At 44.8% G+C, this 27,488-nt stretch overlaps 2 protein-coding genes across 6 annotated transcripts in view; one reads left to right on the forward strand and one right to left on the reverse strand.

Annotated features, from left to right (window-relative positions):
• Positions 1–10,791, forward strand: part of pgm3 (phosphoglucomutase 3) — a 47,145-nt gene extending 36,354 nt beyond the window's left edge. The window contains exon 14 of the mRNA XM_033025647.1: positions 10,684–10,791. The gene's annotated coding sequence lies outside the window, so the exon portion shown is untranslated. The remainder of the gene's footprint in view (positions 1–10,683) is intronic.
• dop1a (DOP1 leucine zipper like protein A) overlaps positions 1–27,488 on the reverse strand; it is a 96,018-nt gene that overhangs the window by 7,339 nt on the left and 61,191 nt on the right. For all 5 annotated transcript variants that reach the window (XM_033025636.1, XM_033025638.1, XM_033025635.1 and 2 more), the window contains 14 exons: positions 26,804–26,915; positions 20,132–20,305; positions 18,486–18,611; positions 15,974–16,108; positions 14,672–14,727; positions 13,650–13,754; positions 10,928–10,994; positions 10,665–10,809; positions 9,236–9,318; positions 8,007–8,116; positions 7,099–7,248; positions 6,835–6,896; positions 4,327–4,479; positions 2,854–2,990 (listed from right to left, as the gene is read on the reverse strand). In XM_033025636.1, the coding sequence (XP_032881527.1) occupies positions 2,854–2,990; positions 4,327–4,479; positions 6,835–6,896; positions 7,099–7,248; positions 8,007–8,116; positions 9,236–9,318; positions 10,665–10,809; positions 10,928–10,994; positions 13,650–13,754; positions 14,672–14,727; positions 15,974–16,108; positions 18,486–18,611; positions 20,132–20,305; positions 26,804–26,915 (1,615 nt within the window). The remainder of the gene's footprint in view (positions 1–2,853; positions 2,991–4,326; positions 4,480–6,834; positions 6,897–7,098; positions 7,249–8,006; positions 8,117–9,235; positions 9,319–10,664; positions 10,810–10,927; positions 10,995–13,649; positions 13,755–14,671; positions 14,728–15,973; positions 16,109–18,485; positions 18,612–20,131; positions 20,306–26,803; positions 26,916–27,488) is intronic.

Below are 27,488 nucleotides of genomic sequence, written 5' to 3' on the forward strand. Positions count from 1 at the left end.
CATGCAAACTCCACACAGACAGCACTCGAGGTCAGGATCGAACCTGGGTCGCTGGAGCTGTGAGGCAGCAACTATACCAGTTGTGTCACTGTGCTGCCTCTAAATAATGCCTTCCCCTTGTGAAGGCACCGATGGAAAGAGCTCACAAAGCTCTCAGTAACCCCTTTAATAATGGAAGCATTTGCTGCTGAAGGACACGAGCAGAAATGCTTGGACTGACGTTTAGATGCGGTTCTGTGCATTAAACACATGGTGATTTTCAGAAAATGCTGCAACCTCTCAGTGGATCAGGCAGCATCTGTAGATGGAGAAACAAAGTTAACGTTCCAGGTTGAAAAAATCCTGTCATAACATTAACCTTTCTCTCTCTCTCCACAGATGCTGCATGATCTGCTCAGTTTAAAATGTTTCTGCTTGTATTTCAGATTTCCAGCATTTGCAATGGTTTTAATTTCACTGTCCTTCTGAACTATAATAATAATAATAATAAATTTTATTTATGGGCGCCTTTCAAGAGTCTCAAGGACACCTTACAAAATTTAGCAGGTAGAGGAAAAACATGTAAGGGGAATGAAATAAATAGTAGAGACATGACTAGTACACAAAGTAAAGACAGAATTCAATTCAAAACACAATATGAGGCAATTAATGCACAGATGAAAAGGGAGGGGGACGTGGGGTTAACGATAGGCAGAGGTGAAGAGATGGGTCTTGAGGCGGGACTGGAAGATGGTGAGGGACACGGAATTGCGGATCAGTTGGGGGAGGGAGTTCCAGAGCCTGGGAGCTGCCCTGGAGAAGGCTCTGTCCCCAAAACTGCGGAGGTTGGACTTGTGGATGGAGAGGAGACCGGCTGATGTGGATCTGAGGGACCGTAAGGGTTGGTAGGGGGAGAGGAGGTCAGTGAGATATGGGGGGGCCAGATGGTGGAGGGCTTTGTAGGTGAGGATCAGGATTTTGTAGGTGATCCGGTGGGAGATGGGAAGTCAGTGAAGTTGTTTGAGGACTGAAGTGATTTGATGCCACGATTTGGTGTGGGTGATGAGTCGGGCGGCTGCGTTCTGGACCAGTTGGAGTCGGTTGATGTAGGTGGAGCTGATGCCAAGGAGAAGTGAGTTGCAATAGTCCAGTCGGGAGGAGATGAAGGCATGGATGAGTCTTTCAGCAGCGGGAGGTGTGAGAGAGGGTCTGAGTTTGGCAATGTTGCGGAGATGAAAGAAGGAGGTTTTAATGACATGGCGGATGTGAGGCTCAAGGTGGAATCAAAGATCACGCCAAGGTTGCGGGCCTGGGGAGATGGGGAGACAGTCGTGCCGTCGATGGTGAGAGTGGGGTTATTGATTTTGCTGAGTGTGGCTTTGGAGCCTATGAGGAGGAATTCTGTCTTATCGCTGTTGAGTTTGAGGCAGTTATGTTGCATCCAGGTTTTTATAGCTGACAAACAGGAGTTGATATGGGAGAGGGGGGGGGGGGGGGGGGGGGTTGTGGGAGGATTTGGTGCCGAGGTAGATCTGGGTGTCATCGGCGTAACAGTGGAAGTCCAGGTTGAAGTGGCGGAGTATCTGACCAAGGGGGAGGATGTAGATGATGAAGAGGAGGGGGCCGAGTACGGATCCTTGGGGAACGCCTTGAGTGACTGTGGCTGTAGCAGAGGTGTGGTTGTGGAGAGAGATGAAGTGGGATCTGTTGGAAAGGTAGGAACGGAGCCAGCTGAGTGCAGAGCCTTCAATGCCAAGGTCTTTGAGCCTGGTGAGCAGGATGTTATGGTTCACTGTATCGAAGGCTGCGCTCAGGTCGAGGAGGATGAGGGAACCAGTGTCAGCAGAGGTGAGGAGGTCGTTGAGGACTTTGAGGAGAGCATATCTCAATTTCCACACTGACAGGTGCTCAATGGAGGGGTTTGCAACAAGAATGTGGAACAAATGGCTTCCAAATGACATACATTTAAGGCGAAGGGTGAAAGATTTAATGGGAACCTGAGGGGTAACATTTTCATACAAAAAGTGGATGTATAGTACGAGCTGCCAGAGGAGGTAGTTGAGACAGATACTATCACAACGGTTAAGAAATATTTAGACAGGTACATGGATATGACAGGTTTAGACAGATATGGGCCAAAAGCAGGCAGGTGGGACTAGAGTAGATGGCGCATGTAAGGGCAAGTTGGGTCGAAGGGCCAGTTTCCACGCTATGACTTGCTGCCAATAATGTGTTGAACACTCTCCGTGTGAACTGAGCAAGTTATATTGTCTCTGCCGAGGATTCCTTTGGGAGGAAAAGGGAACAAATGGCCAAGATCAGACTTTTCAGAGACTTGGAGGTTGCAAGATGGCGACTCTGCCTGCTGTTCCAGAAGGGGATCTATTGCATGCATGTATAGAGACACAAGGAACTGCAGATGCTGGGGTTTTGCTAAGAACATAAAGTGCTGGAGTAACTCAGGAGTCAGATGGCATCTCTGGAGGAAACATACAGGCACCATTTCAGGTTGGGACCCTTCTTCAGACTTGCATTCAGTGCTGCCTGACCCACTGAGTTACTCCAGCACTTTGTGTTCTAGAACATAGATGAGTACAGCACGAGAACAGGCCCTTCGTCCCACGTGTGTGCGAACATGATGCCATGATCATCACTTTTCCACCTGCACATATTCCATATCCATGTGCCCATGCAACAGTCTTTTAAACGTCACTAACGTATCAGAATTAACCAGCAGCCCCAACAGCCCGTTCCAGTTCTATCAGCATGAACAGTATGATTTGACCGGATAGCATGAAATACAAGCATATTACTGTATCTTTGTACACATGACAATAAATCAACTAACAACAAAACAGGTGCGTGGAAGCTTACCAGTTCTGTGATCATGGTGGGCCACAGTGAGGTGAGATGACGTGCTGAGATCCGTAACAACAAGACACGGAAGAAGAGGAAGACCTGTGCGTGGAGAGTGGGGACCTGTGGAAGGCGGAGACTCTCCACCAGCCGTTCTGGAACAGAGCAGAATATCAACATCAGCCGACCACCCTGGCAGCTCACAACTTGCATGATTCTTTATTAGGACTTGGACTGAAGAAAGATTCTGACTTTCGACGTTACTTTACTTTAGATTTTACATATATAATGTGGAAACAGGCCCTTTGGCCCACCGAGTCCTCACCATCCAGCAATCACCTTATACTGTACACTAGCACTATCCCACACACTAGGGACAAGTTGCAATCCTTACCAAAGTCAATTAATCTAGCAACCTGCATGTTTTTGGTTTGTGGGAGGAAACCGGACGGTCAAGGTTTCAAGGTCAGTTTATTGTCACATGTACCAATTAAGGTACAGTGAAATTTGAGTTACCATACAGCCATACTAAGTGAAAAGCAACAAAACACACAACCACATAAAATAAAAGTTAACATAAACATCCACCACAGTGGTTCCCCACATTCCTCACTGATGGAAGACAATAAAGTTCAATCATCACCGGGAGAATGTACAACTCTGTACTGACAGCACCCGTGGTCAGGACCGAACCCAGGTCTCTGGCGCTGTAAGGCAACAACTCTACCACTGTGCCACAGTGTTGCTGTAAATCGTCAAAGGCAATGGTCAAATGGTGCTAAAACCTGGCGACTGTTGCATAGAGACTGTCGGCTTTTTCTATGCATTATGTGCTTAACCAAGAATTATAATTATGTATGTCAAAACTCTTACTAATCTGTACATAAAAAAATAATCTCACTCTACTTGGTACATGTGATAATAAAGGAACTGTATGATAAGACAAAGAGATAGACATGATATTCAAGGTGCAGCCTGTATAATTGAACCAGGGTGCCTCTACTCTTGCACTAAAGTCTCTTGCAAGAAACAGCTATTTGCACATTAATTGCCTGTAGAACATTGTTAATTTTAATTCAGATGAAGGGAAGTGGGCACAGGCTTATACAAGGTTAGACTATGCATGTACACGATGGGCTGAATACACACCTCTGACCTTCATAAAACTTTGTAATGTCAAAAGAACTAGTAGGATTATCATATGTATCATCAAATCCTAACAGTTAGCTGGTTGAGGAATGGCAAATGGAGTTTAATTCAGATAAGTGTTCTCCGGGGATGTTCTCCGCGGATGCTGCCTGACCCACTGAGTTACTCCAGCACTTGTGTTTCTTTGGTATAAACCAGCATCGGCAGTTCCTTGTTATTACGTTTCTAGTGGGCAAGCTGGGGATATGGGACTAGCGCAGACGGGGCAACTTGGTCGACAGGGACGAGTAGGGCCGAATGGCCTGTTTCCGCGCAATTGACCCCGGAGGGAGGCTCACTAACCTTGTATGTCCGGCAGATATTTCTGGTACTGGTCCACCTCACTGCTGAAGATGGCAAAGGCCAGTCTCTTCAGCAGCATGGCGCGCTGTTCCAGCTCCGCCTCACGACTGGCAAACAAGTTGAGGGAGCTGCTCTGTGCCACGGCCACACGAGCTGCGGAAACACGGGAGAAGGCCATGAACACGCGGCAGCTGCTGCTGAAGCCCTCACTCACCTTCTGTCACACATTCCACAGGCAAAACCAGCAGCAATCCAACAGTTTCTCCTCTGCTTTCAGTATGGAAACAGGCCCTTCGGCCCACAGAGTCCATGCCAACCACTGATCATTCACACGAGTTCTATATTATCCCACTTTCTCATCCACGACCTACACACCAAAGCAATGCAGTCACAGGGAGAACGTGCAAACTCTGTATAGACGGCATCCATAGTCAGGATCAAACCCGGGTCTCCAGCACTGTGAGGCACCACTGTGCTCTTTGGGTGAAGGAGATACATCTGAGGTCTTTCAGATTTATTGGCAGCCAGCTTACATATGACCCTTGTGACATGAAAAATGTTGTTTTTGTTAATAGATGTTGCCTGATCTGCTGAGTGTTTTCATCAGTTTCAGCTTTTATTTAACACCAAGTCCAGTCTTAGCCACCACTTTACTTCAATTGTTAAAGACTTTAGTATCACCCTTCAGTTTTCTCTCTTCTAGAAAACAGACCTGGCCTGTGCTGCATTAACCCTCCAATGCTTTGCTTCCTTCCTTATTGGACTTCTGAACCTACATGTCACCTTTAACCAAAATACACAAAGTACTGAAGTGACTCAGTGGGTCAGGCAGTACCTCTGTTGTGCTACTACAAGTAAGATACAGGTGGAGGCTGGCAGATGGGTGCACAAAGGCCAGAGACGCTAAGGTTACAAAAGAAAGTCAGATAAGGAGACGAGACATGGTGTGAGGTCAGAGGAAGGGATGTATGTGTGGGGGGGGAAAGCAGATAGTGGGAGAAATGGGCACTCATCCAGGTGGGGCAAAGGGGAGAGAGGGAGGAGAAAAAAGAAAGTAGGGATGGGGGTTGATTGTTAGTTACCCAAAATTGGAGAATTCAATGTACAGAATGTTGGGTTAGCTACCTAAGTGGAATATGAGGTGCGGTTCCTCCAGTTTATGTGGCCTCACTCTGGATATGGAGGAGGCCCTGGACAGAAACGTCGGTATGGGAATGGGAACAGGCAATTGAAATGGTCACCTTTAAACTGCCACCTTTAAAGATTGGTATCCTAGATCCGTTTGTTTCTCATCTCCCTTTTATTCATGTATAATCCTCATCATACAAGTGGATTAATTATTCTTCCTATCAAAATGATAGCATTAATTTGGCAATGAAATGCCCAGTACTTTTGATTCACTGAAATGAAATAATCAGTTAAACAATATGGTTAACTTAAAAATAAATGTGGCATGTCTGAAATTGTTGAACGTTTTTGATTATAAACTCTGTGCATTCCGACTAGCAAAGATATCTGAAGAAGGGTCCCAACCTGAAACATCACCTGTCCAATTTCTTCAGAGATGCTGCCTGACCTACTGAGTTACTCCAGCATTTTGTGTCTATCTTTGGTATAAACCAGCATCTGCAGTTCTTTTGTAAAGTGAAGATATCAGATTGCGCTTGCAGCTGTAATGAACCAATTGCTAACTAATTTTTCAATTATTCTAATTATTGGCCTTGTGTGCAAAATACTTCATACCGAAAAGAACAAATAGCTTCCTTTTACACTCATGATGCTGTTAAGACAATAAGATGAACAAGAAAGGTAAGGTACATGAGGATTAGAGTATTGTGAGCAGTTCTGAGCCCCATATCCGAGGAGGGATGTGCTGGCATTGGTGAGGGTCCAGAAGTGGTTTACAAGAATGATCCCAGGGGTGAACGTTTGACGGCACTGGGCCTGTACTCACTGGAGTTTAGAAGGATGAGGGGTGACCTCATTGAAACTTATTAAATAGTGAAAGGCCTGGGTAAAGTGGACGTGGAGAGGATGTTTCCACTAGAGGGAGAGGCTAAGACCAAAGGGCACAGCCTCAAAATAAAAGGATGTACCTTTAGAAAGGAGATGAGAAGGAATTTGTTTAGTCAGAGGGTGGTGAATCCATTACCTCAGATGGATTTTTTGGGTGGGTGTTTTTAAAGAGGAGATTCTTGATTAGTAAGGGTATTGCTATATTTAAGGTATGGAGAGAAGGCAGGTACAGGATACTGAGTTGGATGATCAGCCATGATCATATTGAATGGCGGTGCAGGCTCGAAGGACCGAATAGCCTACTCCTGCACCTATGTTCTATGTTTCTATGTATTAAAGGTTACGGGGAGAAAGCAGGAGAATGGGGTTGAGAGGGAAAGATAGATCAGCCATGATTGAATGGCTGAGTAGACTTGATGGGTTGAATAGACTAATTCTGCACCAATGACATGAACTTATGAGCAAGGGCAGTAAATCAGTGCCGATACTTACTCATGAGGTCCCTGAACGTAGTTTTGTCATGGGTCATCAGATGGTCTATGATTCCTCTCCAACTGCAAAGTGTGAAACGTAAAAACATAAGTCAAATTTACTGTGCAAGCCTTTTCTCAAACTAGGCAGAGGCATCATTTAATCAAAAATGAGATTATAGATATATATTACTAATATTCTTTTAACCTGGAAGAAGTGGGTCTAACTCGGTTTGCTTTACGCCCACATAAACTGTTGAGACAAGCGACCCTAATCACTACTTACTGACTGACGCAGGAAGCATCCATCTGGAAGAAGTTTGGGTCCATGAAGAGATCAAATGCTTCCTTTTTCCAAGCCCGCCTGGTATACTGATAACCGCTCAGGCTGCTGACCAGTTGCACGCATGCTCGGTAACTTGGGGCGTTGTGGGCACTGGAAGAGAAGCACAGAAATCACAGGACCAGGGGACTGTTGCCCTATGGTTCACCCCAAACAAACACACACAGTCCTCGTCATAGAAAGCAACAGAAAGTGGAAAGGGGGTCCACTCCTCCCTTCCTCCCTCCACGTACAGAGCTCCACCTCAAGTGTAATGAATCACCGATCTTTCAGCAGAAGACAGGATGCGGCCTGCAGCAGCATGGAGTGGTGGAGCAGCGGAGGAGGACACCTACAGCTTCACTTGGCCAGGCCAACCCTGCAACCCTGCCAGGACAACAGGCCTTTATGGCCAGCTGCAGTATGTAAATTGCCCCAGTATGTAGGGAGTGGATGAGTAAGTGAGATAAAATAGAACTAGTAGTAAGATAGAACTCTGGGTGGCACAGTGGCGCAGCAGTAGAGTTGCTGCCTTATAGCGCCAGAGACCCAGGTTCGATCCTGACTAAGGGGGCTGATTGTACAGAGTTTGTATGTTCTCCCCATGACCGCATGGGTTTTCTACGGGTGGTCCAATTTCCTCCCACACACCAAAGATGTGCAGGCTTGTAGTTTAATTGGCTTCTGTAAAATTGTCCCTCGTGTACAGAATAGAACTAGGGTGACCGCTGCCCGCCACAGACTCGGTGGGCCGAAGGGCCTGTTTCAATGCTGTATCTCTAAATTAAAGTAAGAAAAACCCCACACTGGTCCAACTTGCTCTACAACAACAAAATCACAATCCGATTCCATGCAAGTGGTGAAGTGCATACCTGTGGTTGCGGAGGTAGGGTACCACATAGTACATGATGTTCACAAGTAAGGGAAGCACTCTCTCCTTTTCATCACTGTGGAACACCATGTCCAAAAGATGAGCCAACACCTGAAAGACAGAGAACTTCAACGGTGGTGCAACAGTAGAGTTACTGCCATCACAACGCCACAGACCCGGGTTCGATCCTGACTATGGATGCGGCATTTTACGGAGTTTGCACATTCTCTCCATGACCGTGTGGGTTTTCTCCGGGAGCTCCGGTTTCCTCCCACACTCCAAAGACGTGCAGGTTTGTAGGTTAATTGGCTTTGGTAAAATTATAAATTGTCCCTCGTGTGTAGGATAGTGCTAGTATACGGGGTGATCCTCGCTGGTCGGCGTGGACTCGGTGGGCCGAAGGGCATGATTCTGCACTGTATCTCTTATTGAAACTAAATATCTCATCCTTTGAGTGCACAGTCTTTTACCCAGAGTAGGGAAATCAAGAACCAGGGGACATAGGTTTTACGGTGAGAGGGAAAAGGTTTAAAAGGAACCTGAGGGGAAATGTTTTCACTCAGAGGGTGGTGGGTATATGGAACAAGCTGCCAGAAGAGGTAGTTGTGGCAGGTACAATTACAGCATTTAGAAGACACTTAGACAGGAAAGGTTTAGAGGGATTTGGACCAAATGTGGGCAGATGCGACTGGCTTACATGGGCATCTTGGTCAGCATGGATGAGCTGGGCCGAAGGGCCTGTTTCTATGTTGTATGACTTAACAACAGGGTAAACTAAATAGGCTCACACCAATAATGTTATTGTGATGTGGTACTGGACTATTCTAATGAAGTCATAAGTTATAGGAGCAGAATTAGGCCATTCAGCCCATCAATTCTACTCCGCCATTTAATCATGGCTGATCAATCTTTCCCTCTCAACCCCATTCTCCTGCTTTCTCCCCGTGACCCGACACCCTTATCACGAATCTATCAATCTGCACCTTAAAAATACCCAGTCACGACCCCCACAGCCATCTGTGGCAATAAATTGCAGATTCACCCTTTTGATTGAAAAAATTCCTCCTCGTCTCCTTTCTAAAGGTACATCCTTTTATTCTGAGGCTACGGCCTTTGGTCCTAGACTCTTCCACTATTGGAAACATCCTCTCTATCCAGGCCCTGTCTGGTCTAGTCAATGTCTTCAGTAGGGGAAGAGAACAGGGAAGCATGATGCAAAGATTCACATACCTCAGCTAATAAAGTTAGTGCATGCACACTATAGACCGAAGGTGCGACACTGGATATCTCCATTACTGGGATCAACATGATGTCTAGAAAGGATAGAGAATAAAACAGCATTTACTGTACAGCATGAAAGCAAAAAAATAGTGCAATAATTTTTAGGGCATTTTCTCCAATTAACAATTAAATACGACAGATCATTGTCAATCTTGATTACAATGATTCATTTTAGTTTGTCTACTTCATTCTTTAACAATATCTCTGACAATGCCCTTTGTAATTGAATTTGTACTCTGTGCAAGATTCAAGCATCTGCAGTTTCTCAAAAGTAGTCATCTCCTGCCTTGGAACAGCAGCCAACATAATCAAAGACTTGTCCCTCCCCGATCATTCTTCCTTCTCTCTGCTCACATCGAACAGATGGTACAGAAGCTTGAAAGTGTACAACACCAGACTCAGGACCAGCTTCTTCCCCTCCGTTATCAGGCTTCTGAACGGTCCTTCCATAAGCCTGGGTACTGTCCAATTCACCTCTACCCCATTGCAGACATTGGACTTTGTCTTTGGAAATGATAACACTACAATCCTGAAAACTATATTCTGCAATGTGGAGAATTAATCACATTCCATTAATCAAAAATGCTGGAGAAACTCAGCGGGTGAGGCAGCATCTACGTAGCAAAGGAAACAGGCGACGTTTCGGGTCGAGACCCTTCTTCATCTATCTATGCTATATCTGAACTGTTTGGATGGCATGCAAAGCAAGGGTTTTCACATATCTTGGTACAGGTGACAATAATAAACCTATAAATCTAGACATTCATGTGTCTACAATGCTAGCAACTAGTTGTCATTGACGATGATTATGAATTAATACCTCCCAACTAATGACAATTCACACGGGATGTCAACGAATACGCTCTTGAACAGTGTACAGTAGAGAGCACAGCCCTGGTTTGGCAACTTGAACGCCCAGGAACAAAGAAAACTGCAAAAGTGTTGAACACTGGCCAGCCCATCACAGGTACTGATCTCCCCACCATCAAAGGGATCGACAAGAGTCGCTGCCTCAAAAAGACAGCGAGCATCATCAGACACACCATCCTGGCCACTCTCTCATTTCACTCCTGCCATTGGGAAGAAGGTATAGGAGCCTGAAAACTGTAACGTCCAGGTTCTTACCAACAACCATCAGGCTATTAAATACTACAACCTCCAAATAAGCTCTGAATTACATAGATGTGGTTACTATTTGTTTTTTTTATATACACTGAACTTTTTTGTTGTTGTTTATCGTGGGTTTTGCAGCCAACTAGGTTTACATATCTGTTGTTCTGCTGCAAGTAAGAATTTTATTGTTCTGTTTTGAGATACATGACAAGGAAAGAACACTCTTGACTCTTGTCATTCTATGTGACCGTTCCGTTAATCGTACCTTCCACGTTTCTTTCCAGGCTGCTTCCTTCCACGAGGATTTGCGGAGAAGGCTTCACCTCCAGGTTCCTCCTGAGCCAGGTGGTCTGCTCCAGTGAGGACCCTGCGATGGTCCCAATGGCCTCCACTATCTTGTGGGTGACATCCTAGGAAAACAAAGAGGCGCACTCAGGCCGCTAACCTCATGCAGGGGAACTCAGATGCACAAGGACAGTTTGTCCATTAATTTAAAAACCATATTTACAATATATTGACCACTCTGACCTGGAGATCCCTTTGGTCTTTTTTGCTTTCCAGATTGGGGTTCTTCATGATGAACTCATTGAGCACTCTAAAGACATCAAAGAACAAACTTGTATTAAAGAGACTCCTGCATGCTTGGCACATGCTAAATGTCACATGCTCATTAACTGTTTCTTCATAATGTGCTTTTTAATTTGTAGGCAAAGGAGCCAAGTCAAAATCCTATAAACAGTAAAGGGCCTGTCCCACCAGCATGCGATAGCATGCGTCTAGCGCGACCAAACGTGGTCGCTTGAGGCGTAAGGCCTCGCGGGGCCAGTCCCACTTCGATCGGCGGAGGTGTATGGAGTTGTGCGGGGCTCCAAAAATCTTGCACTGTCCGAAAATCCCGCGCGACAACGGCCTGTCGGCCCGCAGCCGCATTGAGGCCGTACGCAACGTCTTGACGGGCGTATGCAGCGTCTTGACGTCGTACGCAGCGTCTTGACGGCGTACGCCTAGTGCGTGGTGTTGCGCGATGACGTCACCACCCAGCGTGCCGTTGCGTGATGACGTCACCGCCCGACGCCGTGCGATGTCCAAATTCAGCCGGCCCGCCTCCTGCCCAGCTGATTGGTGAGTATGATGTCGGGATCAGCCCCAGACAACTCCATACGCCTCCGCGGTTGGAATTGGGACCGGCTCCGCGAGGCCGTACGCCTCAAGCCACCACGTTTGGTCGCGCTAGATGCATGCAATCGCATGCTGGTGGGACAGGCCCTTAATGCAAATAACCTGCTAATTGGCTGTGGTGTTATTGATTAAAGAGTAAATGGTTACCAACAGCTACACACAATGCCTATAATTGTCTCCATACAATGTATTTTTTGACGTTGCAAATCCCCTACCTCTTGGGTCAACTGGCTACTTTACCTCTACAAATATAGACATTCAATAGAAAAAGATACAAAGTGCTGGAGTATCCCAGCAGGTCAGGCAGCATCTCTGTAGAACATGGATTGGCAATGTTTCGGATTGAAGAAGGATCACAACCTGAAACATCACTGATCCATGTTTAAAGATGCTGCCTGACCTGCTGAGTTACTTTGTGTGGTTTTTTTTTTTGCAAGACAACACCTGCAGCTCCTTGTTTCTCTATGCACACGACTGCTTTGGCTGCAGATCATGAAACAACTTCAAAGAGCATTACCTCCATTTGAAACACCAAGCCCAATGAATTAATGACTAAAGAATCAAAATGGATTTGTGAGGCACGCAGTCATAGCGTGACAGAGTTGTATGCACAGAAGAGGCCATTCAGCCCATCACATCCATGCCGCCCATTGTACCTATCAACACTAATCCCATTTATCCACATTAGGTCCTTAGCCTTCTATGCCGTGGCAATTTAAGTAGTTAATTTTACTTTAGCTTAGAGATACAGCATGGAAGTAGGCCCTGTGGCCCACTGAGTTCATGCCAATCATTGATCATCCGTTCATACTAGTTCTATGTCATCCACTTTCTCATCCACTCCCTACACACCAGGGGCAATCTACAGAGAGCAATTAACCTACAAACCACAGATCTTTGGGTAACGGGAATACCTGGAGGAATCCCACATGGTTACAGGAAGAACGTGCAAACATATTTGTATAAGTGCTTCTTAAATGCCATGAGTATCAGCCTCCACCACCCACTGAGGCAGTGTGGACCATATTCCAGCAACCCCCAGACAGTTTGTTCTAAACTATACAATTATGGCTTGCAAATCTTTAGATGAGCATTGAGAACACAAGGAACCATATTTCAATGCAAGATTAACAACTTTATCATTCTTCACTTCACACTTGAGTTACAGATACCCTGATACTTTGACTTTTCTTTTCTATCGCATCTTCTCTGTTGCTAAAGGATTGTGACTGGTGGACCTCCATCATATTTCATGACCCAAGTGGAGGCCAAGTAGTAGATCTCAGACCAACCCTGTTCTCCATATTTCCCTGCCACCTATACTCCCCCAGAGGCTTACTAGCAGCCCTCTGCGGTTGTACCACCAACCACCTGAACCAAGGATTGTCAATGGTTCAATTATACTTTATTGTCACCTACCTAGGTACAGCAAAGTTCATTTTTTGCATACAATCCAGTAAAATCTTATGAAACACAAGCACAAAGTAAGTACAAGAGAGTAAGAATAGGAACCATAGTTTGATTTAGTTTAGAGATACAGCATAGAAACAGGCCCTTCAGCCAACCAAGTCCGTGCCGACCACCAGTCACAGGGAGAACGTGCCACCTCTGCACACACAGCACCCTTAGTCAGGATCGATCCAGGTCTCTGGTGTGGGGAGGCAGCAGCTCTACTGCTACGCTGCTGTGCTGCCCTTAAATTGTATACCATGTATCCTTCAATTTTTAAAGTTCTTAAAAATAAAGACTTAATCTAACAACCTTTGGGCCAGATATGGTTGGTATTAGCGGCCCACTAAAACCAACATAAAGGTAGATTGATCTTCTCTGTTCTTCGGGCATAACAATATTTCCTGAACCTCTGTACCTACCACTTTAAAAGTTCCTTGAACAAATTCATCGTTGAGTTTAGTTTAGTTTATTGTCACGTGTACCTTGACATAGTGAAAAGCTTTTGTTGCGTGCTAACCAGTCAGCGGCAAGACAATACATGATTATGATCGAGCCATCCACAGTGTATAGATACAGGATAAAGGGAATAATGTGAATAACATTTAGTGCAAGATCTTACCCGAGGATGAGGAATTGTCCAGGAGGGGGTAGATAAAGTTGAACAGAGTCCTTCAGCAAGGTCAATAGTGACGGCCAGCTATCAACTAAAGTCTGTACTGGGATCCTGCAAAAGGGAAATACCTTTATGGTGCAGCCATCAGATAGTCACAGTCATCAAATGATATGGCACGGAAATGTGAGACGTATTCCCAATCTCACAATCTACCTTGATACAGTGAAAAGCTTTGGTTTGCATGCTATCCAATCAAATCAGATAATACTATACATAAACACTATCAAGCTAAACTCAAGTACAAGTACATTAGGTAGAGCAAAGGGGAATATAGAGTGCATAGTTCTCAGCATTGTAGTGCACCCGTTCCAAAGACAAAGTCTAATGTACGTTAGACTTTGGAGATACAGCGCGGAAACAGGCCCTTCGGCCCACCGAGTCCACGCCGACCAGCGATCATCCCTTACGCTAGCACTATTCCACACACTAGGGACAATTTACAATTTTAACCAAAGCCAATTAATCTACAATCCTGTACGTCTTTCAAGTGCGGGAGGAGGAAACCAGAGCACCCAGAGAAAACCCACACGGTCACAGGGAGAACGTACACTCTCCTACAGGCAGCACCCATAGGCAGGATCAAACCCGGGTCTCTGGCATTGTAAAGCAGCTGTACGTTCTCCCCGTGACCTGCGTGGATTTTCTCCGAGATCTTCGGTTTCCTCCCACACTCCAAATACTTACAGGTATGTAGGTTAATTGGTTTGGTAAATGTAAAAATTGTCCCTAGTGGATGTAGGATAGTGTTAATATGCGGGGATCGCTGGTCAGCAAGGACCCGGTGGGCCTGGTTCCGTGCTGTATCTCTCAACTAAACTAAAAAACTAAACTATAGCTCAGGCCTCGCTCGAGTGGTGGCAACATCCTTGTAAATCTTCTCTGCACACTTCCCAGCTTACTTTAGCATATAGGGAAGATAAATCACCTGGTTATTAGGTATAAATAATCATATAATTGAAGCAGATTACCTTTGAACATATGCATAGAAAAACTGCAACATACAGACTTCCAGCGAGAGCTGTTTCTGGAACATAAGGAGCATGGAACAGTTATAAGATGCGCAAAGAATTTTAAACATCGTTTTTTGAATCACATTTACAAAGTAACCTTTGGTTTCCATTATATTTTGATTGGTACATGTTATTACCATCCCTGCAGTCCTCTCTGGAGCTTCGCTGTACATATATGCACATCTCTATAGCCAGTTGAAAGCATGGGTCCAAAGAAAAGCAGTGCAGGAGGGAACAGGTTGTAAATTATCCATTACAATGGATCATTTAAAACCCATATTGCCACCGTCTAAAACTCTTTCCCCAAAAAATATCCAAGTTCATCAATGCAGAGTCACTCTGAAGAGCTACAGTGTGAAACTATTCAGAACACTTAGTCTTTAGTCTTAAGAGATACAGCACGGAAACAGGCCCTTCGGCGATCACCCCATACACTAATCTAAACACACTAGGGACAATTTTTACAATTTCCAAAGCCAATTAACCTATAAACCTGTACGTCTTTGGAGTGTAGGAGGAAATCGGAGAACCCGGGGAAAACCCATGTGGTCATGGGGAATTGTATACTCTGTACAGACAGCACCCGTTGTCAGGATGGAACCCGAGTCTCTACCGCTGTGCCACTGTGCCACCCCAATTCCTAATGACACCACTGTTAATTTTGATCCTGAGGCAACCTCAGAATAATATCCCCATAGTTGACCAGCAGACCTGTATGATGTGTACATTATTCACAAGTTGCTGGTATCACTACAGCACTTTGACTGAGATGGTATAAAATGAGTAGGAGACTGGGCGAAGGGGTTAAATGGAATACATCGCCTCCACAGTGTATGTGGAGTCAACACAAAATACATGGATTACAAACGACATAGATCCAAGGACCAATTATGGGAATCGAGAATCGAAGTACAAGTTATGGGGAGAAGGCAGAAAATGGAGAAAGATAGATCAGCTATGATTGAATGGCAGAGCAGACTTGATAGGCCGAATGGTCTAATTCTGTTCCTATAATTTATGAAATCCATGTCAGTTTGCTACGACTCCATATGTACTGTGGAGGTTGATGTATTTTGCCACACCTCTTGACCTCACCTCCTGCGTATTTTATACCATGGCTTAGTATTAGATATTTTCAACTGGGGGAAAATATTTTGTCTACCCCAGCTATGCCTCTCATACTTTTGTATGCTTCTATAAGTTGTACACCAATGAATTAATAATACATAATGTGGGTCATATATTTAATACTCCACATACCTTCTCCTTGGCTGAGGTTGGAGGCTGTTTTAACACTTCCTTCACAGTCTGTATAACAGTCTCAGCTCTCATTACACTAATCGAGCGCACTAGTTCCACCAACAATAACTGCTCAGAACAGGGTACAGGAATAACCTTTAAAAAAAATTAAGGTGAAAATGTATTTAACATTCTGCGTGTTGACATAAATCAATATACAGAAAGTCAGCCTGTCACAACAGTGGTGATGTAGAAACAAGGAACTGCAGATGCTGTTTACAATAAAATAAATAAAGTGCTGGAGTAACTTAGCGGGTCAGGCAGAATCTGTGGAATTCATTGCAACAGAAGGCTGTGGAGGCCAAGTCAATGGATATTTTTAAAGCTTGATAGATTCTTGATTAATAAGGGTGTCAGGGGTTATGGGGAGAAGGCAGGAAAGTAGGGTTTACATGGAAAGATAGATCAGCCACGATTGAATGGTGGAGTAGACTTGATAGGCCAAATGGCCTAATTCTGTTCTGACAACTCATGAATTTATGAACATGAATAGGTGATTTTTATAGATAAAAGCATGGAAACTGACCCTTCGACCCAGCTAGTCCGTGCCGACCAACATAACTAGCACTATCTGACAAACAGGGGTCATTTTACAGAAGCCAATTAACCTACAAACCTGCACGTCTTTGGAATGTGGGAGGAAACCAGAGAAACCATGCGTACAAACTCCACACAGACAGCACCCGATGTCAGGATTGTATGCAGGTCTCTGGCGCTGTAAGGCAGCAGCTCTACCTCTGAGCCACTGTGCCACCGTTGTTTCTTTGGTGATGTTTCGGGTCGGGACCCTTCTTTAGACTGTGTGACTCAATTTGAGGAATGGTCCCGACCCGACCTGAGCCGCTGAGTTACTTCAGCATTTTGTGTCTTAACAGTAGTGATAATGGCAATTGCTATCAACCAATACAAGCACGTTGCATTTTACGTTTATCCGGAAAAGCAGCGCGTAATTCACAAATTAAAGATATAAATTTAAATATTTAAATAGGCTTAAATGTGAGTGAATTATTTCAAAAATACATCACGTAAATTTGGTTTTAGTATTAATTAAACAAGCGTGTTATTTCAAAAATACATAAATTAAACACACGTAAGATGCAATGTGCCTGTGCTTATCTTATGACAGTAGGTGGTGGTACCTTTTAAAAGTTAAATGTCATTATTTTGTTTTCCAGCCACGTGACACATGTGTTAATGGTGTGATTTTGTCAACAAAAAAAGCACTACTATCAAGTTTAATGCTCAGGAATCTGGGAGGCACTAAGATGTGCAGTGCTTGTGAACTCGGACAAATATGAAATTTATTTAATCTTCAATGCTCTCACATAATTCAAAACTGAATTAAAGTCTGTAAAATTGTGCCTAGTGTACATTGCAGGGCAAATATTTTTATCCTAAGCGGCAAATTCCCTCTGGCTGGGTGACTGACCCAAAATCCTGTTTGACATAGGGTCCCAACCTGAAACATCACCTATCCATGTCCTCCAGTGATGCAGCCTGGCCCACTGAGCTACTTCAGCACTTTGTGTTCTATCCTTTTTAGCTGCTGAGTGTTGTGCATTTTGCCATTTACTTTACTTTAAACTTTAGAGATACAGTGTGCAAACAGACCCTTCGACCCATCAAGTCCACGCTGACCAGAAATCACACCGTACACAAGCACTATCCAATACACGAGGGACAAATTACAATTTACAGAAGCCAATTAACCTATAAACCTGTACGTCTTTGTAGTGTGGAAGGAAACCAGAGAAAACCCGCACGGTCACAGGGAGAATGTACAAACGCTGTGCAGACAGCATCCACAGTTTAGATCGAACCAGGATCTCTGGCACTGTAAGGCAACAACTCTACAACTGTTCACGCCTGTTCACAAGGAATTCTCCAGAATCAGTGAAGCAACGAAGAAGATGATGATGCTAGAATCCTGAGCAAAACACAAAGTACTGGAGGAACTGATTTGGAGCCTTCTTCAGACTGATCTACAAACAATGAAGGGAAGTTAGACAAGTTTTTAGCGGCAATATTTTAAATACTTTTCATTAATCCATTAGGGTAATCTTCCAGATTAATTTGCTCAAGCTGCCCCATAAATGGGGCTTTTTTCCCTGAGAGTGATACTTAAAAATCATTGAGGATAACGTCAGAGCAGATATTGTGAAACCATTCCCATTGGTGAGAGATCAAGAACTGGTGAGTGCAGGAGATTGGAAAAGGGATCAAAAAGTGACATTTGGAAGAATGTTTCTTACACTGATACAACATGAAACAGGCCCTTTGGCCCATCGAGTCCACGGCAACCATCGATCATCTGTTTACACTAGTTCTATGTGATCCCACTTTCTCACCAATTTACAGAGGCCAATTAACCTACAAATCTGCACACTTTTGGCACTTGAAGATCCCCCCCCCCGCCCCCCCACCCCCACCCCCAACCTGCTAGACACCAGAAACCAGCAGAGCGCAATCCCACCTTGTTTCTGCTGGTATTTGAGTTCTCCCTTCTCTCATTCCAGACAAACGCAATAGCAGCCATGAAGTGTACGCCATGGTTCATAGAGATAGGACCGAGGAGCTCCAAGATCTGTTGCCGGAGACTCTAAATGGGATAGAAAGGACACGGACTTCATTGACAATGCAGGGAGACCATTCTCTGAGATAAAACCAGAGTTGAATTAACATTCACATGAATTATGAATGAATTAAAAATAAGTGAATGAAGACATATGAGTTAATGTTCATATTGCATTAAAAAAGCGAGCAGAAGTTACAAGATAGTCCTTTCATTGAATTTTCACACAATTGTATCATCTTTACAATTCAGCAAGATTGAATTTTGAAAGATATACAGAAAATGCTGGAGTAACTCAGCAGGTTATTCAACAAGCATCTCTGAAGAAAAAGAAAAGGTGACGTTTCAGGTCGGATACTTTCTTCATACTGAATGTAGAGGTGGGGGCAGGGGAATAAACTGGAGGTGAGAAAAGGCCAGAACATGTTCTCTGGGGAAGAAGTGATAACAAGAGGGATGCAAGCATGCGACCAGTGGAACCGGAAGGACAACTAGTGTGGTGGAGGGGGGCAGGAGTTATTTGAAAAAAATCGAGAAATCAACGTTCACAGAGCTGAGTTGTAAGCTGCCCAAGCGGAATACGAGGTGCTGTTCCTCCAATTTGCGTATGGCCTCACTCCTACAGTGAAGGAGACCCAGGACAGAAAGGTCAGTATGGGAATGGAAAGGGGAGTTTAAATGTTTGGCAACTGGGAGATTGCGTGGGCCAAGACAGACTGAGCGTAAACGTTCACTGAAACGATTGCCAATATAGAGGAGCTCACACTGAGAACGTGGGTACAGTAAACACCCGTCAGCCTCTTAAGCTCGAGTTACATAGGCACTGTCGTAAACTGTGAATCAGTTTCTTCTGTCTCTGCTAAATTTGTATCAATCAAAGGCTGGATTTGGTCGCAAAAAACACCCTTGGTGGTTCTTGGGTAAATCTGACAACTGGTAACTGTACAGGAACTTGATGCCAGAGTTACCTTATACTTGTATCTCACTGACATGCTGGACACTCCGCTGAGTCTAGTGAAACAGAGTGGGGGATACACAGTGGATGGTATCCAAACACCCAAAGTAATTGGGGTCAGTCTATCCAGTTACAAGTGGAGTTTCTACATTGTTGTGAACCACAATTATTGTCTTTTTATTCATGTTGTCATTATTTATTAAAGCTTTATAAAAAGATAAGACCATAAGACACAGAAATATAGTGATGTCACTCGCAGCGTGAGGAACAGCACGCAGACCCATTGTGACGTCATCAGCGAAAGACAGTCGTGTTTTAATTCAAGGTTTTGTCAGAGGCGGGGAATGTGTGGGGATTAAAGAAGGTGCCGGACCATCAGTGGTGGACCAGTAATTTACTGTAGGAAGGAACTGCAGCAGTCATGCAGAATCTGGTTTAAGCCGAAGATAGACACAAAAAGCTGGAGTAACTCAGCGAGTTTGACAGCGTCTCTGGAGAAAAGGAATAGGTGATGTGATGGTTCGAGACCCTTCTTATAGTCTGTAATTTAATGTATCAACTAAACAATGGGAACTTCCTGAACAGCACCCACCTTCGTGGAGCCCAGGTTGATGGTAACAGCAGAGGCCACAGTGGTTCTCTCTGTTGAGTCTACTGCCTGTAGGACCCCCCACAGTAGGCTCACAGACGACATGATGGTGTACAGGATGAAAAGTATTCCATTACGTGCTTCAGTCAGGTACTTCTGGTCCACCGTGACCAAGAACTTAAAAGGAAAAGCAGGCAGTTAACTTAAAAATCTTAAGCATAGTGTCAACCTCTTTCATTGTATTTCGGATATTCACAGTTATCTTGGATACTGCCTGCCTGCACTTGTCATGCTTTGATACCTCCCCAGGAAGAACTATTGAGGGTTAGAGGGTCTCAGTAGCAGGACAAATTTACATTGACCACACAAGGAATTGCAGATGCTGGAATCTTAAGAAAAACACAAAGTGCTGGAGGAACTCAGCGGGTCAGGCAGCATTTGTGGATGGAAATGGACAGAAGACAATTCGAGTCTGAGGAATTGTCCCGGCCCGAAATATAAGCCTTAAGTAGGGTCCCAATCTGAAATGAGAGCTTTTCATGTTCTTCAGAGATGCTGCCTGACCTGCTGAGTTACTCCAGCACCCTTGTGATTTTATTAAAGTATTGATAATTGAGTTTTAATTGTACTATTATGTAATCTAAAGTCCTTACATAGAACAGTACACAAGAACATGTCCTTTGACCTACAATGTCTGTGCCAGACATGATGCCAAGTTAAACTATTCTCCGCTGCCTGCACGTGATCCATATCCCTGCATATCCATGTGCTTATCTAAAAGCCTCTTAAAAGATCAGGCAGCATCAGCAAAGATACAGCACTGAAACAGGCCCTTCGGTCCACCGAGTCCACGTCACAGGGAGACGTGCAAACCTCATACAGACAGCACCCGAGGTCAGGATCAAACTCGGGTCTCTGGTGCTGTGAGGCAGCAAATCTACCGCAGTGCCATTGTGTCATTATTATCAGATTTAATTGGATAGCAGGCAAACAGCAGCTTTGCAATGCATCTCAGTACACGTGACAATAATATACCTAAACGTAAAACCAAAGGTTCTCTCTGCGACCACGCAAGTTTCCTCTGGGTGTTCCAGTTTCCTCCCACATCCCAAAGACGTGCGAGTTTGTAGGTTAATTGGCCTTTGTAATCGCCTCTGGTGTGTAGGGAGTGGATGCGAAAGAGGGATAACATAGAAGCAAGAGCCTTTGCATAACAGACTTTGTCTTCGCAGGCCTGGATAGAATGAATGTGGAGAGGATGTTTCCACTAGTGGGAGAGTCTTGGACCAGAGGACATAGTCTCAGAATAACAGGATGTATCTTTAGAAAGGAGATGGAAGAATTTCTTTAGTCAGAGCGTGGTCAATCTGTGGAATTCATTGCCACAGACGGCTGTGGAGGCCAAGTCAATGGATATGGTTATGGTGGAGATTGACAGATTCTTGATTAGTACAGGTGTCAGGGGTTATGGGGAGAAGGCAGGAAAATGGGGTAGATAGATCAGCCATGAATGAATGGCGGAGTAGACTAGATGGGATGAATGGCCTAATTCTGCTCCAACAACCTGTGAACTTGGCACTCTGGTGAAAAGGTGACCAGAATACACTCAAATCGTTATCACTGCACTACATTGCATTAATCGATGGATGCAGCTATTTGCAGTGGACTCAGGCTCCAGTAACCTGACCTCCTAACTCGGCTTTCTGCTGCCTGTAACTCACCGAATTTCTCAATGCTGCCGCCTCTCCCTGTGTACATCTGGGGAGACAAAAGAGACGAAAGGGACAATAGCAGAAAAGTCGGATGGAAATGGAAGAGCGAGGAAAGAAACAGACAGTGGAGAGACAACAGCAGGAGATGAAGAGCCTGGTGAAAGGAAAAGAGATGGAGTTAGCAGGGAACGAATAGAGCATCATGTAAGTGACGTGAACATACAAGATAAATGGTAGGTCAGGAAAGGAGGAACGTTAATGAAATAGTACAAGGACCCTCAGGAAACCTAAACTGGAGTTAGAGCAGTGCTCACTGTCTGTTTCGATGTCGGCTTGTTCAGGCCTGCCCTATAAGCACAGACAAGAGGTAAACTGTCCACCACCAACTACTCGTGAAAGCCTGGTTCAGACTCGTTCACACCTGATTCAGACCTCATTCAGGGCATGTCCCCCAACAACTATCACCAACTTCTACAGATGTGCCGTAGAAAGCATTTTATCGGGATGCATCACAGCATGGTTTGGGAACAGCTCCACCCAAGACCACAAGAGATTAGTGAATTGTGGACGCAGCCCAGACTATCACGCGAACCAACCTTCTTTCCATTCACAATTCATGCTTCCTCAGCAAGGCCACCACCAGATTCAAGGATGAATCTCACACCCAGTCACTCCCTCTTCTCCCCTCTCCCATCAGGCAAGAGGTACAGAAGTGTGAAAACGCCTGCTATCAGGCAATTGAACCATCCTATCAACAACTAGAGAGAGGTCCTGAGCTACTATCTACCTCATTGGCGACCCTCAAGCTATCTGTGATCAGACTTTACTGGACTTTCTCTTGCACCAAATATTATTGCCTTGAACATGTATCTGTACACTGTGGATGACTCGATTGTAATCATGTATAGTATTTCCGCAGACTGGATAGCATGCAACAAAAGCTTTTCACTGAACCTAGGTACACGTGTCAATAAACTAAACTATCTACTACTGACTATTTGTGAAAGCCTGGATTTAGAGGGGAGTGGTCATTCCAGAATGAGAGCACTAACCTCTGGCTGATACCGACCGGCCAGTTCATACAGAATTCTTTTGAAAATTCAGAATCATAGAATTGTACAGAACAGTAATGGACCCTTTGGACTCACCTTGTCCTTGCCGACCATGATGCCCATCTATGCTAATCTATTTGCCCCCATTAAAACCCGTATCCCTCTTCAACTTTCGTATCCAAGTACCCCTTCAAATGCCTTTGAAATGTTGTAATTGTATCTACCTACACATTCATTGGGGGGGGGGGGGGGGGGGGGGGAGAGAGAGAGAACTATCCACCCTATCAATGCCCTTAACATTTTCAAACATCTCCAAGATCACCCCTCAGCCTTCTGCATTTGATTGAGAATAAACCCGGTCTATCCAATCTCTCCTTATAATTACAGTCCTCCATTCTGGGCGACATCCTGGTGAAAGAAACAAAGTGCTGACTCAGTGGGTCAGGCAGCATCACTGGATAACATGGATAGGTGGCGTGTCGAGTCGGGATTCTTTCTTCAGACTCTTTTTCCCGTCCCGAAACATCACCTATTAATATTCTCCAGAGATGCTGCCTGACCCACTGAGTTACTCCACCATTTTGTGTTTTTCTTTGGTATAAACCAGCATCTGCAGTTCATTGTTCTAACATCGGGGTGAATCTCTTCTGCACTCTCTCTACTGCCACCACATCCTCCCTTTAATGTAATAATGTGGTACTCTACAATGATTTCTCCTCAACATTGGAGGAACCAAATGCAAATTGAGTGGGGTGACTGCTTTGAGGAACACCTCTGTTCAGCCAATGAGGCAATACCAACCTTCCCGTTTCCTGATACTTTGATTTTCTATTGCATTCCCACTCGGGCCCATTGGTTTGTGGCCTCCTGTACCGGAACAAAGAGATCCATTGCAAGCACCTCACCTCCTGTCTTTAGAGATACAGCGTGAAAAGAGACCCGTCAGCCCATTGCGTCCCCACAAACCAGCAATCACCCCGTACGCTAGCACTATCCTGCACACGGGGGCAATTTACAATTTATAGCAGCCAATTAACCTGCAAACCTGCACGTCTTTGGAATGTGGGTGGAAACCGGAGCACCAGTAGAAAACCCACTTGGTCACAGGGAAAACATACAAACTCTGTACAGACAGCACCCGTGGTTAGGATCGAACCCGGGTCTCTGGCGCTGTAAGGCAGCAACTCTACTGCTGTGCCACTGTGCCGCCTTGTCTGGGCATGTTGCAGCCTCTTGGACACATCTTTAGTTTCTACATCTTCAGGTAACCTGATTTCTCTGCATCAGTCATCCATGTGCACATAAGGTGGAGCACCTTTTGAGGGGGTTAATCACCTACCTATTGGATCAGGGTAAGCTGGAATTCTGTCGGATAGAGTCAATTACTCGGGGGAAAACAACAGCAAGAGGCAGTGTTAGTAACTACATTCAAACTCAGGGTTATATGGACTGAAACATTTTGAGAGATACCGCATGGAAACAGGCCATTCCAAGTCTGCGCCAAGCATCGATCACCCATACCCGCTAATTTAGTTTAGAGATACAGCGTGGACACAGGCCATTCAACCCACAGATTCCGCGCCTACTATCAATTCCCCATGCACTAGTTCTATCCTACACACTAGGGACAATTTAGAGAAGCCAATTAACCTATAAACCCACACCTCTTTGGAATGTGGGAGGAAACCGGAAAAACCGGAGGAAACCCATGCCGTCATAGGGAAAACGTGCAAACTCCACATAACCTGCACCAGAGGTCAGGATCGAACCTGGGTCTACCAGTTGTGGTCTAGCAGTTGTGTCTGCCCCATTTCTTCCACAGACGCCACCTGACCCGCTGAGTTCCCCCAGAACATTGTGTTCTGCTATTCATTAGTTGTGGCTGCGACAAGTAATGAGATATATGAATTGAGGAATGTCATAGGATCACAGCACCATGCAGTGTAGAAAGTGATGCTTTCAGCTTACCGAGTACACAATAGCAATCAAGTTCCCGATTTTAATTTCCACACACTCCCATCAACTATCCCCAGATTCTACCACTCACTTGCACTCTAGAGGTGAACTAACCTACTGAAATGCATATCCTTAGGACTTTGGGAGGAAACCTGAAAAGTTGTGTCGGCATGGGCAAGTTGGGTTGAAGGGCCTGTTTCTTTGCTGTATGTCTCTGTGACTCTAAAGTGCCGGAGGAACTCAGCAGGTCAGGCAGCATCTGGGAAGGGAATGGACTTCTTGAATCTGAAGAAAGGTCTCGACCAGGAATCTTGCCTGTCCATTCCCATCACAGATGCTGCCTGACCCTCTGAGGTCCTCTAGCACTTTATGTTTAGCACCACGGCATGGTGGCGTAGCGGTAGAGCTACTGCCTCACAGTGTCAGAGAACCGGGTTCGATCCTGACTACAGGTGCTGTCTGTACGGAGTTTGTACGTTTTCCCCGTGACCTGCGTGAATTTTCTCCGAGATCTTCAGTCACCTCCCACACACAAAGACGTGCAGGTTTGTAGGTTAATTGGCTTGGTGTGAATGTAAAAATTGTCCCTAGTCTATGCAGGGTAGTGTTAATGTGCAAGGATTGCTAGTTGGTGCAGACTGGGTGGGCCCTGGGGCCTGTGTCCGCACTGTATCTCTCAACTAAAAACTAAACTGAGCAACCAGATGTTTAAATTAGGTTATACAGTACACAGTAACGATTCAAAAATTATGGTGGAAGCATAACAATTAAACAAGCGAAAAGGAACGTACTCGGTTTGGAACTAGACTTTCCTTTGCATGAGGTATTCCTTTAATTCGCAAGTGGTACGTTGGAGCATACAAATGTAAGAATTATGTCAATAGACTCACGCAGTTGTGTTTTGAGTACCAGAACGCAATCAACAATACAAAGCAAATCGGGCACCGCTCATAACAACTGGAACGTGGACTGGACTTGGAAAATGGCGCCAAACATGAACCCTCTAGCATGCAGCCTCTGTAGAATATTTCTGTACAATTGCTAATTGGGGATGGTATGGCAATACTCTACTGGACTGTTTGTAAGAAATGAATTTCACTGTGAGTTTGCACTTTGCACATGTGGTAGTGAAGCACCATTGAAAGCAGCAACCTGTAGAAGCGGAATGCCTAAAACCCATGGCAATGCAGGCCCAACTAAAGCCATCACAAGGTGGGCTTTTGCTTTACAGTAGTTCCCCATACTGCATAATAATTCAAATACAGAGGGAAAGGCAAAGAGACACAAGGAACTGCAGATGCTAGAAACAAAAACAAAATGCTGGCGGAACTTAGTGAGTCAGGCAGCATCTGTGGAGGGACAGATGACATTTTGAGTTTGGTTGCTTCATCAGAGAAGAAGAAATATAAGGATATGTTATCAATCACCAGAAAAGGTGTATCACTAAAATAATACCGTGACATTTTCTTTCCATTTCAGGCTGCGTTATTAGGTTACAGGATGCAGGGTGGCACAGTGGTGCAGCTGGTAGAGCCACTGCCCCACAGCACCAGATACCCAGGTTTAATCCTGACCTCGGGTGCTGTCTGTGTGGAGTTTGTATGTTCTTCCTATAACAGCGTAGGTTTCCTCTAGGTGCTATGGTTTGCTCCCACATCCTAAAGACGTGCGGGTTTGCAGGTTAATTGGCCTCTGTAAAATTGCCCTCAGCATGTTGGGAGTGGATGAGAAAGTGGTATAACATAGAACTAGTGTGAATGGTGATTGATGGTCGGCATGGACCTGTTGGGCTGAAGGGCCTGTTTCCATGCTGTATCTCAAAAAAAACCATTAATTTCTTCATTTAAATAAAAATGATCTTAACATATTTATAGCCCCAGTTAAATGTTTTTTTTGTGTGATATAGGAATAGTTTTGCTGCTTGCAAAGTGTCAGTCATTGAATGAGTAACTCACCTGGTGGTACTGTATGGACGGGTCCAAGAGGCAGTAGTGAATAATTGTGGTCATGCCTTCTAGGAGAGTGAGAATCATATCAGGTGGAACACTCACTGCCATCCATGTGGGCCTTTGGAAAACCAGATAAAGTGGATTAGAATAGACGTGGACTTTCAAAACAAATCAAAAAGCTAAAAAAACAAAGTGCCAGAGTAGCTGAGCAGGTCAGCCAGCAGCTCTGTAAGACATTGATATGCGATGTTTTGGATCTGGACCCTTTTTCTAACTCAGTTGGTGACATTTCGGATCAGGATCCTTCTTTGGAAGAAAGGTTCTGATCCAAAATTTCGCCTATAGAGTCTGAAGAAGGGTTCCGACCCAAAATATCACTGATTGAATCTGAAGATGGGTCCAGACCCCATATGTGTAGGAAAGAACTGCAGATGCTGGTTTAAATCGAAGGTAGACAAAAAATGCTGGAGTAATTCAGCGGGTCAGGCAGCATCTCTGGAGAGAAGGAATGGGTGATGGTTCGGGTCGAGACCCTACTTCAGACTGATCCCATTCCTTCTCTCCAGAGATGCTGCCTGACCCGCTGAGTTATTCCAGCATTTTGTGTCCAGATATGTTGTCTATTGAGTTTGAAGAAGGGTCACAATGCAAAACATCACCTATCCATGTTCTCCACAGATGCTGCTCGGCA

The sequence above is a fragment of the Amblyraja radiata genome, chromosome 8 (assembly GCF_010909765.2).
Source record: "Amblyraja radiata isolate CabotCenter1 chromosome 8, sAmbRad1.1.pri, whole genome shotgun sequence".
In the NCBI taxonomy this organism is placed as follows: Eukaryota; Metazoa; Chordata; class Chondrichthyes; order Rajiformes; family Rajidae; genus Amblyraja; species Amblyraja radiata.